The 15,238-nt window shown below is 43.9% G+C and overlaps 1 protein-coding gene across 1 annotated transcript in view; it reads right to left on the reverse strand.

Annotated features, from left to right (window-relative positions):
- The window catches only part of LOC147464576 (uncharacterized), a 34,590-nt gene that overhangs the window by 2,236 nt on the left and 17,116 nt on the right, over positions 1–15,238 (reverse strand). Inside the window, exons 2-5 of the mRNA XM_086515889.1 lie at positions 1,482–1,577; positions 980–1,090; positions 580–889; positions 389–479 (exon numbers count right to left, since the gene is read on the reverse strand). Coding sequence (XP_086372015.1) covers positions 389–479; positions 580–889; positions 980–1,090; positions 1,482–1,577 — 608 coding nt within the window. The remainder of the gene's footprint in view (positions 1–388; positions 480–579; positions 890–979; positions 1,091–1,481; positions 1,578–15,238) is intronic.

Here is a 15,238-nt window from a genome sequence, read left to right on the forward strand (position 1 = left end):
TTGACAAATGTACATTGTAAAAGCTAAACTGTAGAGTTCAAATTTTAAGCCCTAGCTATAGCAACCACGTTGTAGTTTATCAGGACTGTTTGTGTGCACTTCTGTAAAACTGTTTCCTTGGTTAACACCTCTGCAAGAGACGCAATAAACTAATCTGGTCTTGACTAGTCCAATCTACCCAGAAGAATGTCCTCTTGTTCGCAGTCTTTCAATATCAGTGTTTTCAACGCAAAAAACAAAATTAAACATACACCACAGACCTAACACAACATGGGCAAAGGCAATTAGGTCCATGTCCTTCAACAACTCACAGTAGATTGTTCAAAGTCAATACAATACAAGATTGAACCAACAAATTCCTTAAAAGCATAAAACCAAAGATGCTGACCTTGTGGTGTAAATTCCTGCTGCCAAAAGAGTCACACCCCCAACCGTGACAACTAATTTGTCTCGATCAGTAAGAATAGCTTTCAAGCCACCTAAAATAATAACGCAAATAAGTAAAGCAGTGTTCCTACCTGTTGATAGCCTATGAGCACGCCATATAAAGAAACAGTAATCAACAGATTAGAGACCTACCACCAATATGGCTAAATGTTGTGTTAATAGCTGCTAGCCACTTATCCTTTTCCAAGCCAGCCCGTTCAACAAGCATCCTTCTGTTCACATCCTCAGCAAGTTTTGCTTCATGAGCACGCCCTTCTGCCTCTGCCATGACCCGTACCCTGATGGTTTCCCTTTCAATTTCTGCTCGCTCTCTGTCTGTTTGCCGGCGCTGAGCTTGGATTTGCTCCTCAGTCTGACGCCGTAGCTGCTCTTGGCGCATGGAAGACTCTTCTTGCATTTTCACAAGCTCACCATTCAAGGTTCTTTGAGCTTCATGCTCTGCCTGCAAGTTTATTTAGTCCATCCTCAGTTAGTATTTAGAGCACAGGATAGTCAATGCACTACAATATAGTAGAGGAAAGAAGAACGACACCTGCATTCGCTTTCTTGTAAGTTCATCTTCATACCGTGCCATTTGAGCCTTTGTCTGTGCCTGCTGCTGGACAAGCTTTTTCTGCTCCTCATACATGACTTGTTGCTTTTTCTGTGGTTCCAATAATTTACATCAAGATTACAACTATAAGATCCAGCATGCCATGGAGAAACTCAAACACTACCACGCGATCAGCTACACTGAATGTGCCATCCTCAAGTATTAATACAAAAAAAGAACTAATATAGAAGGCTACTATTGAGAAGATAAGGAGAAGTAGATTGGCTATAAGTTCCTACCCAGCATGACTTGCCCTTGCATAAGCTGCCCAAAACCTTAAATAATGCAGTACTCACACCCAAGTTGCGAATGGCCAGCAGTGAATCAAATACACATTATTTACAAGATACAACCTACATATCATACGAAGTAATATAGAACACCATGAATGATGATATCACTAAAGTTACTTCATAAGCCAACTACTAAGTAAGCTGCATACAATCTCAAACTCCGACTGCATAGCTTGGTACTCAGCCTTTCGAGCAGCTTCCTCCGACTGACGAGTCTCCTCTTGTTTACGCATTAAATCAAATACCTGCAGAACAAAACCATTGGATCAACATCTTAAACTAAACATGCAACCCACCATCTGAATCAAAAATCCAGTAAACACTAGAGTCGCAAAATTATACACGATAGGACCGTCATCAATATCAAACAATTTCCTCAAAACAAGGTTAGACTAACCAGCACCAACTGTTCATTCATACTCAGGGCAAGCATAAATGAAAGGACAAGCAATGCTGACATTATGACAAGACGACTGTTTCAAATCTTGCATCCACTTATAAAAAAAATTGGACCAAAAACCATACAACCTTGCGTGAACCACAGTTATGTCATACTAACCCACAAAATGACAACCCCAAATCACAGGTGCGTCAAACTGAAACTCTTAGCACCAGCCATGACCAAAAATTGAGGAGTTTACACAATTTGTAACTGTCCATACTTAAGAGTCCCATGGAGAGAGTACTGTCAACTCAGTACCTCATAGGTGCTAAAGAACGCAATGATATGACGATATGAACATTATAAACTCAATCCCCATAGACCTATTGTCAAGGAAGTGGAGTATCTCCCTCTATGAAGCAAGCACTTCATCAGACTCAAATTGTTGAAACCTGAACTATTGGATTGGCAGGCTCCAAACCAAAAGCCTCAAGGTAAAGATCCAGCCAATAATGATCAGCGGCCAAGTCACCTCACCATCCACTTGGCATCCAAAGGAGGATAATTCCTGATATTCAGCAAGTATCTGAGGATCACCTTCCCTTTTATCTTTCTTTCTTTGTATGCCCATACCTGTTCCAAGTAGAATCTCCTCAGTTTCTTCAACTTCCCGATGCTCATCTGCAATCATATCCTCTCGGACCTCACCTTGAAAAGGTCAAAGAAGAGTCACATGAAAAGCATTGTGAATTCTCGAATGAGCTGGCAACTGTGATATGAAAGATGCATCCTTGATCCAGAAAGCAACAATACCGCATACTAAGCTTGAGCTAATGCTTTTCCTTTCCTGGCATCTTTCTCAACCTGGACTAATTAAATCTGAGAAGAACCAATCTCCTTCCTTAAGCTCCAACGCCCTATGATGCTAGTCTCACATATTAACCAAGAAACTTGTTCTAGGCTCAAAAACCCCAAAAAAGCAGAACACAAGAAACATTTCAAAAACAACGGTTTTTTTCTCGTTTCTGGTACAAGATTAAAAAAAAGCAGCATTTTTCATTTCATAAACAGGGGTTTATTTTTGCCAAAAAAATAATTACTTTTTCGTGTAAAACATGTGCAAATCCTTCAGCATTTTTAGTGAAAACAGCTCTCCTTTTCTTCGCCATCGGACTCCCATCATGTGTGACATGATGAGTGAGATGCTGCCTGAGAGTTTCATTTGTCTCTCTTCCACCAGGTCCTTGGGCTTGTTTCAATAGCCCTACATCCTTTCTTCTTGTCCTCCTCCTCCTCTTCATTTTCTCTCTCCCTTTCTTTCATTTCTTCTTTCCCTCCTCCTCCTCTCTGTCTCGTTTCTCCTCCATCCCATAATATGTAAGGTGTAGCGGAAGTGAATGTTGAACTTAGCTCAATATGAGTGCTCCGAACTGTGCTCAAGGTTCCTTTTCCTTACGGAGGGGAGAGCCTTCCGTTCCTTTAGTGAGAGAGTGCAATGGACACAAACAAAGTGGATAAACACTGTGAATGAAGGTACATGACACTGAGAGATAGAGAGAGAAGAATACGACACCAAAATGTTGTCAAACCCTCCTCCGAAGGCCCCACTCTCTATGGCGAGAGCGGTCTATTATTGATTGCACAAATCTCTACAATGCTTTGGACTTGCCGACGATGAGGACGACGATGAAACCGGCTGAAATCTGAAAACGCTAAGGGCTGAAATCTGCTAATCTTGTAACTGTTGAATTCTGACTCTATGTCGATGACGATGTTAATGGCGACGATGCGACGACGACGCGCTGAAAACGCAGATGCTGAAATCTGCGTTTTCCGGGCTGAAACAGCAAACTTCATGGGATCTGACCGTGCGGCGAGGATCTACTGCAGAAAGGTGAGATCAACGAGGTTCGGGACTTGTTCTGCGATGTCTAACTGCTACAAACTGAAAACGCTGGTTCCTCTTGTGGTTCTGTCGCGAAGATCTGCAAAAATGCTAGGTTTCTGGCTGATGCAAAAACGCTAGGCTGAATTGGGATCCTGCTGTGGAAATCTGCTAACGCTAGGGCTGATCTGCGGATGCAAACTGCTAACGCTAGGCTGATCTCTCTTCTGCTGTCTGCCAGGCTGATCTGCAATGCAAAAACGCCAGGGGCTGATCTTGTCCAAAAACGCTAGGCTGGATTTGGGGTCTTGATGCAAAAAACGCTAGGTAAATTGCCGGTGGGGGGTCTTGTTGAGAAGGTGCTTGTTGAACGCGAAGTTCCTGTTGCCTCTTCTGCCCATAAGTGCTAGCGCTAGGTTTCTTGATATACTTGCTTGTGAAAATTGCCCTACCCCCTCCGGTATGACTAGGGGAACATTTTACCACTCTGCCGCAAAGTCAATTGGGCGACCAGTCGGGAGATTTTTAGGCGGCAACCCCGAAACGGGCAAAAGCTTGTAAATGCGCCAAGTGTCACTTTTTCATGAACTTGCCCCATCCAGTTGGCGCTGAATTTTTAAGCTGGGAAGAGCCTCACTTTGCTTTCTGTGACAAGTTAAGAGCTATGGAGTGCTTTCTTTTCCTCCCATTTGGCTTCTCTGTAGCCTCTCCTTGTGTGATGTCAATGGGTTGTGGACTACACCACATAACGCTTTGAAGGTATTCACCCCAATTATCTACCAACTTCCGATGAGCATCACATGCCCTTATATAATTAAGCCATTCTGTGGTAGATTTCTTTTCCTCTATTCTAGTACGCACATTTGCTTGATATCGTCGCCTCTTATATATCTTACTCTTCTTGTCTAATTTTTTATTGCAACCGATCTCTAATGAAGAGTCACTAGATGAATCGCTACTTGTGTCTTCTGCTCCCTTGGATAGATTGTCGTCTAGGGTACCACTGGCCCTGGATGTTTTGTCCCCACATTTGCACTAAGATTTAACTCAGATTCTTTGTCCTCACAGTCAATTCCAATTGATGATCCTCACCCCACAGTGTGGTGCTAGGAGTGATGCCCTGCACGCTACACACTGCTCTCTCTCTACCCTACGTGCAGTTATGTGATGCCCCACAAGAGGGCTCCTCATTCGATTGATGTACAGTTGTGTGGGTTCATGCTTTTGTGCTGAGGCAAGAGCCTCCTTGAGCAAGAACAGGGGTAGCTAGCTGCTACTCCAAAGTAGGTACCAGTGAGGGTCATAACCTCACCCTACATGTGCAAATTCAGCGTTGTGTATGTGCAGAAAATTGACTGTTTTTCAGCCATACAGACGCCAAAACCTTTGGGAATCGTGCCCCACTGGCAGAGAGCAATTCAGGGACTGTTTAGGGCTGGAAACAGGGCAAAAACCAGTAAATACAGCAACCTGAATTTACTGTTTTAGGGCTGGAATCAGAGGGTATACGCCAGTGGAGTGAGTTCTAGCAGGGGAATTGGTTTCGTACAAGTTTTGGGCTGTTATGCTGCCGAAATTTGGCCAAATCAGGTAGTATCTAGTGTGATACAGGTAAAGGATTCCCAGGACCTTACTTTGTAATTTACCCTCTCAAAGAATAAAGAAATACCGAAAGGGGCGCCAATTTTGGGGCCTATAGGTTGTCGGCGTCTACTCGGGGAATTCTAGCTTCCAAGCCGTGTGTATTCAAGTGTTAATTCCCGTCACAGGTTCTCTTTGCAAAGTGCTCTGTGTGTGTGTGTGTGTAAAGTAAAGAATTTCGGGTGAAAGCCAAAGCCTATCGCCCCACGGGCGGCTTTCACTATACTTCCACAAATCCAACACTTTTACAAAGACATCAGTCACTGATCAATCCCATTTCTATCGAGGGTCTCAGAAATGATCATTGTAACCTATTTAGCAATCACTTCCAGACCGCGCTGATCTTTTTACGAATGTCTTGATCTACTAAATCTCGATACTGTCAGATTCATATCCTTTCTTTTCCCATGTCAATCAAGCAAACCATGCCCATGACCATCCCCACAAGATAGTACATTCACATAGCATGAAATTCACAAAATCACACACTTAGTTCACATTGAACATCGTGTTTCCAAAACTCTTGATGCATCTAGATCACTTAGTTTGTATTGAACACTATGTTTCAATCATCATTTAATCTAGCCATCTCATCTCGTCCACTCTCCAGAACTCTTGATGTAGCCATCTCATCCTTTCGAAACTCTTCATACACTCACAACAATATCCAGTCATCTCATCCAGATAGAAATCTCGAAGAACTAGAATCTCTTTCAAATCTCATTCACTCAGTCATAACATCCAAATCTCACTGATCTCTAACAAATGTCTAGATGCACTAAGTTCAAATCATTCATCATTCAAAATGCTGCAGACATTTCATCTTTCTCTGCATGTCTCTAACAAAACACACATGAAAGAGCACATGTCTTCAGTTCAATCAAGGAAATTTCTAATTCAATGCACATATTTTCATAAATTCATTCTACAAAATACTGTCACTCTGTCAATATCCTTAGAATCTCAAGGAGAAATTAATGATTTTATTCAATCTAGGCAATCTATGACAAACGAGTGGAATGGCTTCCCTCTTGTGTAGTCCGCACCACACCAGATTCAACTACTGATTCGTCGATAACTTTTGATATAGACACTACTAATATTCCAAAAGCTTCAAGATACATGTCAGGTGCAACGGAAGTGCTTAAGGATTTAGCTCGGATCTAGTACTCCGCACAAACACAAGCTTACTTTACTTCACTTGAAAAGAGAAACTAAACTAAAGACAATGAAGGAGAGAGACATAGAGAGAGAGAGAGAGAGAGAAATGAAATGAAATGAAATGTTATACTAACGTCTTCAAAAGGCCAAAGAGACCTATGAGACCAGGAAGTTACAATGCGGTGTATCTTATATCAAGTTAGATTAACAAAATAAATTAAACTAGACTAGGGATAACAAGATATAAATACAGCGGAATCCTAAACTAAGCGGATAGGTGTGAAAGGCGAGAGGCGTGAAACGTGTGAACTGAGCTATACAATGTGTAGAGATTAATAGACTCATTCGTCAGGATCTGATTCAGCTGGACACAAGGAGGACATGGATAGAGCCGATACAGGAGTTGGGCACAAAGACAGCTTTCTATAGAGAGCATTTTCTCCACCTCACAGGAAATGGGTTTGTGATTCGACCTAGTTATATGGACGGGCATCTTTCTCATGGTGTCCGATGTGCCATTGGCCAGATACACACGTCCTCACATCAGCTCGAGATTGAGACTGGCAGATTTAGAGGGACACCAGCAGATAGCAGGATATGCCGCTTATGCCTTCTAGAGCCAGAGACAGAGGTACATTACATATGTCATTGCACAGTGTACTATGAGATACGAGGCCGTTTTCATTGTCTATTCAGAGAAGGTTTCGGGCCACTATCTAGGAGAGAGAGAGAGAGACAACACTGCATATCGGGTCCCAACCACCCTCAAGGGCACCCTTGCTTTGTTGACAGAGCAAGTACTTGCTTTATTTACTTGCCCAATGCTATTACAATGATCCTAGATGTTGAGATGCTAATGGGTACTTGCTAGAGATGCTTGGTACTGTGTGGCTAAGGCTGGATGCTGGAAACACTAAGGGTTCATAGGGCTGAAATCTGCAAATGTTGGTGCTGCTGAAATAGCTCTGATGCTGGCTGGTTCTGCTGCTAAGGGCTGAAAACGCTGATCTGCTGCTGATAATAGGGGCTGAAAACGCTGGTGGACTTTGGCTGATTACGCTGATGATTGGATGCTGGAAACGCTGAAGCTGAATTGGGCTGAAACGTTGATGAAGAGGCTTCAAAACATTGAGGTTCTGAGGGTACCTGTCACAAACGGGAGTGCATAACAATATAAAATACATTCGGATAAGTAGAATTTATCACTTATTACTGAAGCCAGAGGATATAGAGAGAAATAGATAGAGAGAGAGATAGAGAGTGAGAAGATCGACACAATACCGGGGACTAGAAGATGGGTTGGTCCCCCCCCCCCCTAATAGTATCTTTATTACTAAGAAGAAGTCTATACAAGCACTTGAACCGAACGTATTACCACGTTCGTTCTAGAATAAGACTTGATGGTTCCCAGAAGCCTCAGCTTCTGATTCCTAGGGCAAAACCCTATTCGAAGGAACTTCCGTTCCTTATTCCAAATCCTTGAGAACCAAGGTTCTCACCTCTGGATCTCACCTTCCAGACTCAGGGCATGACATCCCTGCAACTCTCTCTTCCAACTCTGTTTCCAGAGTCCTCTTCCCGCAGAACAACTCTGCTTTCCCGAACACGAAGTCCTTCCCTTGGGAATTTCAACTTCCGAATCACATCTTGAGAGTCTACCACTCTCGAATCCGTCGATCTACTTCCCAAACTCGGGTACGAAACCCTTGGGCTGATCTGGCTCTAGTTCCTCATAGCGCTTTTATCCTGCAGAGGCTCGTGCCTTCCTCTGCTCCTACTCCCTCACGAAGAGGAAGTACACCTGCAATCAAATACTCAGAGATCATTACATGAAAATCATTACCTTCACAATCTTCACACTCGAAACGCAGCTCAGTTCTCGAAAAGCAATTCCCCGGAAGAGATCTCTACATAGAAAATCCTCTCTTCAATCCTACACACAAAAGAGGTGTGTTCTTGGGTTCCTTCTCGTAAATCAGCCCCGCTTACAACGTTTATGGACTGAAAACAGAGAAAAACAGCAACTTGTCGCGATGGAAACACGCTCCATAGGCACTTCTTCGCGAGGGAACTCGCGCACTGGGTCTTGGCAACATCGGGTACGCTTGGGACAGTCATGGGCATCACCGGCAAACGTCTTCTTTGCAGGTGAACTCTGCAGAGCAACATCTCCTTCTTGCAAAAACTGATCCTCTCCTTTGAGTGAGGGCATGTGATGCTTTAATAGCTCCTAGCCACGGGCACGCATAGTTGCTCGCGCAGAGATCGTGGCCGTTTTTCTTTTTTCAATTTTTTTTTCGTTGTTCTGCCAAAAAAAGAGAGAGAGAAAACGCTGGTTGATCTGTGGCCTTATTTATTAGATGGCTGCCCACTTATTAAATGGGCGGCCGACGTATTTTAAAAATAGTCTGAATCTGCCCAAAACTCAATAAAAGTTGTGATCCAAAGTTTCCTTGTCGAAGACTCTGTTAACTTGATTCCGTCTTCTCAAATTCGAGAAGAATAATCTTCCTAGAAATCAATCTAGGTATCTGTCCTTGCGCATAACCTTGCGTTGTTAGTCCAGAGGGTATTAAACCTCTGTGTCCTCCCACATAGGGAATGCCCAAGTCATAGAGCATTAAGCTCGATGTCTTTCTTTCACAATTTGCGATCACCTTAAAGAAGGTTCTTGTTCCGAAGTCTCTGTTAACTTGATTCCATCTTCTCAAATTCGAGAAGAATAATCTTCCTAGAAATCAATCTAGGTATCTGTCCTTGCGCATAACCTTGCGTTGTTAGTCAAGAGGGTATTAAACCTCTGTGTCCTCCCACATAGGGAATGCCCAAGTCATAGAGCATTAAGCTCGATGTCTTTCTTTCACAATTTGCGATCACCTTAAAGAAGGTTCTTGTTCCGGGCCATCGCTCAACATAGGCGGACGGTTCCAATCCGAAGATTCCTTGTGCACAGCGGCACTTCCTTCCAATCTTTTCCTCCTACGAGTTATTTCCAGACACCCATTAGAGTCTCTTCCTTACAGAATCATAAAAAATGATTCACCTTACGAGCATCAATGACGCCTTGCAAAATCTCAGACAGATAGGATTCTAGCCACAGCATTTTCTAAACGTACGTTCAAACCCGGTTCACAATAGAGCGAACCCTCTTTGATTCTCAGGGATGTTCTCCCATATGTAATTCTTACCATTTTGAAACGGTTGGCGAATTATATTCTTACGAACAGAATAGTTCGAATTTCTTCCAGCACAGTGTAAATGCTACTTGACCTGCTCATGGAGAAACATATACCGCAACCAAAAGTTGCTACTGTAATGGCAAAAGCACATAGCGTACTCAATGATCAACGACCATCAGAAAGCCTCTTCTCCGTAGAGAAACTCAAATTCCTTCTACCGAACACATCTCAAATAGAGATTCTCGTGTCGGGAATATCCTTGCGCGCAAAAAGGCGCTCAAAAGAGTATAACAAACTCTCGTCCACTTCCTTGGCATAGGTCTGCATTCTCGTGTGTTAATCCATGTACTCAAAAGCGTACATAATTCTTAAGCCGTGTTAGAGTTTCAATGAACCTGGGAAATTAACGCTCAACTTGACGATCCCTTGGCTCAATCTTAGAGCAAAACCCGCTCATCAAATAATCTAGTATTTCAATCCTTGGATTCCTCGAGCACAGGCCGCAGTCGTTGCTTGTTCCTGTTCATTCACTTGTGCGTAAAGCACTACCATATCTTCCCTTACCGGGTAGGGGGTGTGGGCTTAAAGAGTATTCAAACTTAATGAAAGCTTTTCTTTGTTGGAAAGCTCAGAATGGTTCCTTCATAACTTCCTACCCGCAGTAGCAGGTAATCTGTTCAAGAATTACCGGATACCAGATCAATAGTTGACCTTCCAGCTAGTTAAGCATACCAATTCATCTCAGAAAACAATGTTTCAATTTGATCCTGCTCTCATAAACACTGGAGAGTGAGTTGTCCCGGTTAGACATAACCATACCTCGTGCAAAAGAGCAAACAAGCACAATGCACTTTATGATTTCCGCAAAGATGTAACTTTGATCGAAAAACTGCCCTCTCACTTAAAGTTCAAGGGTCTTTTATTCAAGAACTAGGAGTTAGATTGAATTCCCTTACTCCAAACTTTCTATGTTCAATGGTTCCCGTCCCACTACGGGAATTGGATTCTATGTACACTAAGGTGTACACTTTCAGCTTTTCTTGTTGACTCTACCATCTGCTGCAAAATATTTTGCAGATGCGTCTACAAAATTCCGGCAAAAATCCTTTGTTGAATTTTTTCATCTTTCCTCCTTCACAGAGGGTCGAGAGTGGAGCTACCTTGGCAAGAGTGAACCACTACTTGCTTTGACTCACTCGTGTTCCTATTGGGCAAACCAAACCCAATCTTCTTGGATGCCTTCCTCAAACCGTAGAGGAGAAAAATTTGTCGGAAAATTCAGCCTTGAATTGAATCCAAGTCTTGTTATAAGTTCCTTGCAGAGCCTTGGTATACCACCAAGTACTTGCAATCCCCTTGAGGTGTTTCGTCACATGCCTCACCTTCGACGCTTCTAAGAAATTGCCATTTGCAAAGGCAACTTCATACTGTCGAATGAAAGCGGTAGCTTTCGGGACATTCTCTTCCGTCAAAAGCAACAACCTTGACCGGAGTGTTTTGAGGTCTAAGACCTTCTTCATATCCTTCCCGAAATATTTCATGGCTATGGTTTTGGATTGATGTTCATGGATATTTCATGAGTTCTGAAGTATCTTGAGCATTCCACTCCTTGGATTCTCTAGGTTCTTGAGCATCATGCTTTGGTCGCCTTCTCAGAGAATCCCAAGTCTTGTGTCGACTTCTTGCAGAGAGAAAATTTTTCCCAACTCTGCGAGCTTTTCTTGTTGGGCTTAGGGTTCCGCCTGCTTGCTTCTCTCTTGGCTTGTCATGGCTTCTTTCCGTATCTTCCCAGAGTCGTCCTCCTTTACAGAGAAAGAGAGGAGACCATGCTCTGATACCACTGTCACAAACGAGAGCGCATAACAATATAAAATACATTCGGATAAGTAGAATTTATCACTTATTACTGAAGCCAGAGGATATAGAAAGAAATAGATAGAGAGATAGAGAGTGAGAAGATCGACACAGTAGTGGGGACGAGAAGATGGGCTGGTCCCCCCCCCCCCCCTAAATAGTATCTTTATTACTAAGGAGAAGTCTATACAAGCACTTGAATCGAACGTATTATCACGTTCGTTCTAGAATAAGATTTGATGGTTCCTGGAAGCCTCAGCTTCCGATTCCTTGGGCAAAACCCTATTCGAAGGAACTTCCGTTCCTTATTCCAAATCCTTGAGAACCAAGGTTCTCACCTATGGATCTCACCTTCCAGACTCATGGCATGACATCCCTGCAGCTCTCTTTTCCAACTCTGTTTCCAGAGTCCTCTTCCCGCAGAACAACTCTGCTTTCCCAGACATGAAGTCCTTCCCTTGGGAATTTCAACTTCCAGATCACATCTTGAGAGTCTACCACTCTCGAATCCGTCGATCTACTTCCCAAACTCGGGTACGAAACCCTTGGGCTGATCTGGCTCTAGTTCCTCATAGCGCTTTTATCCTGCAGAGGCTCGTGCCTTCCTCTGCTCCTACTCCCTCACGAAGAGGAAGTACACCTGCAATCAAATACTCAGAGATCATAACATGAAAATCGTTACCTTCACAATCTCAACGCTCGAAACGCAGCTCAGTTCTCGAAAAGCAATTCCCCGGAAGAGATCTCTACATAGAAAATCCTCTCTTCAATCCTACACACAAGAGGTGTGTTCTTGGGTTCCTTCTCGTAAATCAGCCCCGTGTACAACATTTATGGACTGAAAACAGAGAAAAACAGCAACTTGTCGCGATGGAAACACGCTCCGTAGGCACTTCTTCGTGAGGGAACTCGCGCACTGGGTCTCGGCGACATCGGGTACACTTGGGACAGTCATGGGCATCACCGGCAAACGTCTTCTTTGCGGGTGAACTCTGTAGCAGCATCTCTTTCTTGCAAAAACTGATCCTCTCCTTTGAGTGAGGGCATGTGATGCTTTTATAGCTCCTAGCCACGAGCACGAATAGCTGCTCGCGTAGAGATCGCGGCCCTTTTTTTTTTTTCAAATTTTTTTTTCTAACAAAAAAAAATTTCGTTGTTCTGCCAAAAAAAGAGAGAGAGTAAAAGCTGGCTGATCTGTGGCCTTATTTATCAGATGGCTGCCCACTTATTAAATGGGCGGCCGGCATATTTTAAAAATAGTCTGAATCTGCCCAAAAACTCAATAAAACCTTATAAGTTAAAAACAATGCTTTCGCAACACTTCCCAGGCGTCCCTAGATGCAATCACACGCACAGTTGCAATGCAAACATAGACTTCCTCGCGGGAAAGCAACTGCTTTCCCAAAAAGCAATCCCGCTTTCTCAGAAAGCATCTGTTTTTCCTCAAAGTTTCCTTTGAACCCATCTTCATTCAAGTGCTTGCTTTTCTTTGTGCACAATTCCAACACAGTTCGGAATTTCCTCTTGACTATGGATATCCCCTTTCCAATGCACCCATCACCCACCTTCTAACGCATCAAGAATACCCATCACCTAGTCCTTTCCTACCGAACTTATGGTACAATCTCCTTCACAATGCTCTGTGTCACCCATCCTATGATGCATCAGAGATGTTCGTTCCCGGATGGTCGGATACTTCTTCCGGATGCTCCCTGTCACCCATCCGATGTGACGCATCAGAAGTACCCGTTCTTGGTGGCCTTACAAATATTCCCTTTCACAGTGCTCCCGTCATTACTTTGAATGACGCACTAGCAATATTCTGTACTCGGATGTCTCCAGTGAGAAAAACCCTCTCACTTAAAATTCCAATAATTCATTTAAAATTATTTTTCTTGGTCTTCCAAGCTAGAAAATCCTCACTTATAAATCCAATAATTCATTTAGAATTATTTTCTTGTCAGATAAAGCCAATTTAGCAACAGTACCGGTGTTGCCGGATACTGCGTCTAGTACTCCAAGGTACTGATTTCTTGTTGAGAAGCGCCCCCCGGTTCACTCATATAGCGATCTCATGCCGGGTCGAATGAGATTCCCCGCATAGCAGATTTCCACCGCAGGAACCAAAATCAGCCCTAGCGTTTTTTGTTTGCAGATCAGCCTCGGCGTTTTGCAATTCCATCGCGACAGATTCAGCCCTAGAACCAGCGTTTTCAGTTTTCAGCAGTCAAACATCACAAAAGAAGTCCCGAACCTCGCAGATCTCACCTTCCCGCAACAGATCCCCCCCGCACGGTCAGATCCAGCGCAGTTTGCAGATTCAGCCCAGAAAACGCAGATTTCAGCATCTGCATTTTCAGCGCGTCGTCGTTGCATCGTCGTCATCGCCGCCGTCACCGACATAGAGTCAAAATTCAGCAAATAAACATTTGCAGATTTCAGCCCTTAGCATTTTCGGATTTCAGCCCGTCTCGTCGTCGTCCTTATCGTCGTCGACATCGTCGGCAAGTCCAAAGCATTGTAGAGATTTGTGCAATCATAAGTAGACCGCTCTCGCCATAGAGAGTGGGGCCCTTGGAGGAGGGTTTGACAACTTCCCGGTGTCGTATTCTCTTCTCTCTCTCTCTCTCAGTTTCACCACCTTCATTCACAGTGTCATTCACTTTGTTTGTGTCCATTGCACTCTCTCACTAAAGGAATGGAAGGCTCTCCCTTCCGTAAGTAAAAGGAACCTTGAGCACAGTTCGGAGCACTCATCTTGAGCAAAGTTCAAACATTCATTCCGCTGCACCTTACAATCTGACTGTACTGTACAAGAGAGGGTATGCAACTACGACCTGCCTGAACATGCACGTCTTGCTAGAGGCTCACAGTGTGCCAAGCTAGGTCCTATGCTCAACTAGGACTCGCGCTAGACTATAGCCGAAGCTTGTCCACGTGGCTCAAGTCCAATGCACACGTAGCAATATAGCTCAAAACTCGAGAGAATTAGCGATGTTCTCCTCTTCTATCCACTTTGCATCGAGAGCCAACAAGTGCCCATGACCAAATTATCCGGTGGACCTAGCTTACCTTTCTATTCTTTTCTTGTGTCCTGTGCCCTGTAGGTTGCCTTGCTAGCCTCCTCTGTTTTTGAAGAGTGACAAGAAACCCAAGAAAGAAGGGCTTGTCCAGCTTCCCCTTGTGCCTCTTTTCACTCATTGAGAGCAGACAGTGCACTTAGCGGCCGGCCAATCAACGTGAGGTGGGAAAAAGCAACCTTGGTGTGAGCGCAAGGCCGCCAAGGGGTGCGTCCGCCACAAGAAAGAGAAGAACTCGGGTGAAGAGAAGATCCTTCTCTAAAACAAATTGCAAGCTAAAGAAGACTCGAGAACCTCAGAACCGCAAGAACCTCCCGAACTCAAGAACCTCAAGACTCGGGACGCTCAAGAACCACAAGAACTCAAGACCCCCAAGACCCACAAAAACCCAAGTTCCTCGTGAACTTAAGAACCCAAGACTTCAATGGATGGTCATCACCAGAAGCGGTATGGATACGTTGCATGAAGGTGATGAGCATGGAGGTGGCGAAGAAGAATTTTCCCCACCAGGAGGTTTTTTCGACCCTCCCCCTTCCCCGTCTACAACAAGGATTGCACTAACTCCTATGGAGGCTTTCGACAAGATGATGATGGACAGGGAGTTAGAACGCAAAGCAAGAAAATCAGAAAGAATGGCAGCCACAGCTCGTGAATCACAATAAGAAGGGCAACCACAGCTCGTGAATACGAAGAAAGAATGGCAGCCATAGAGCGTGAGCACGAG

This window comes from Adiantum capillus-veneris, chromosome 1, assembly GCF_014529385.1.
Source record: "Adiantum capillus-veneris isolate H3 chromosome 1, ASM1452938v2, whole genome shotgun sequence".
In the NCBI taxonomy this organism is placed as follows: Eukaryota; Viridiplantae; Streptophyta; class Polypodiopsida; order Polypodiales; family Pteridaceae; genus Adiantum; species Adiantum capillus-veneris.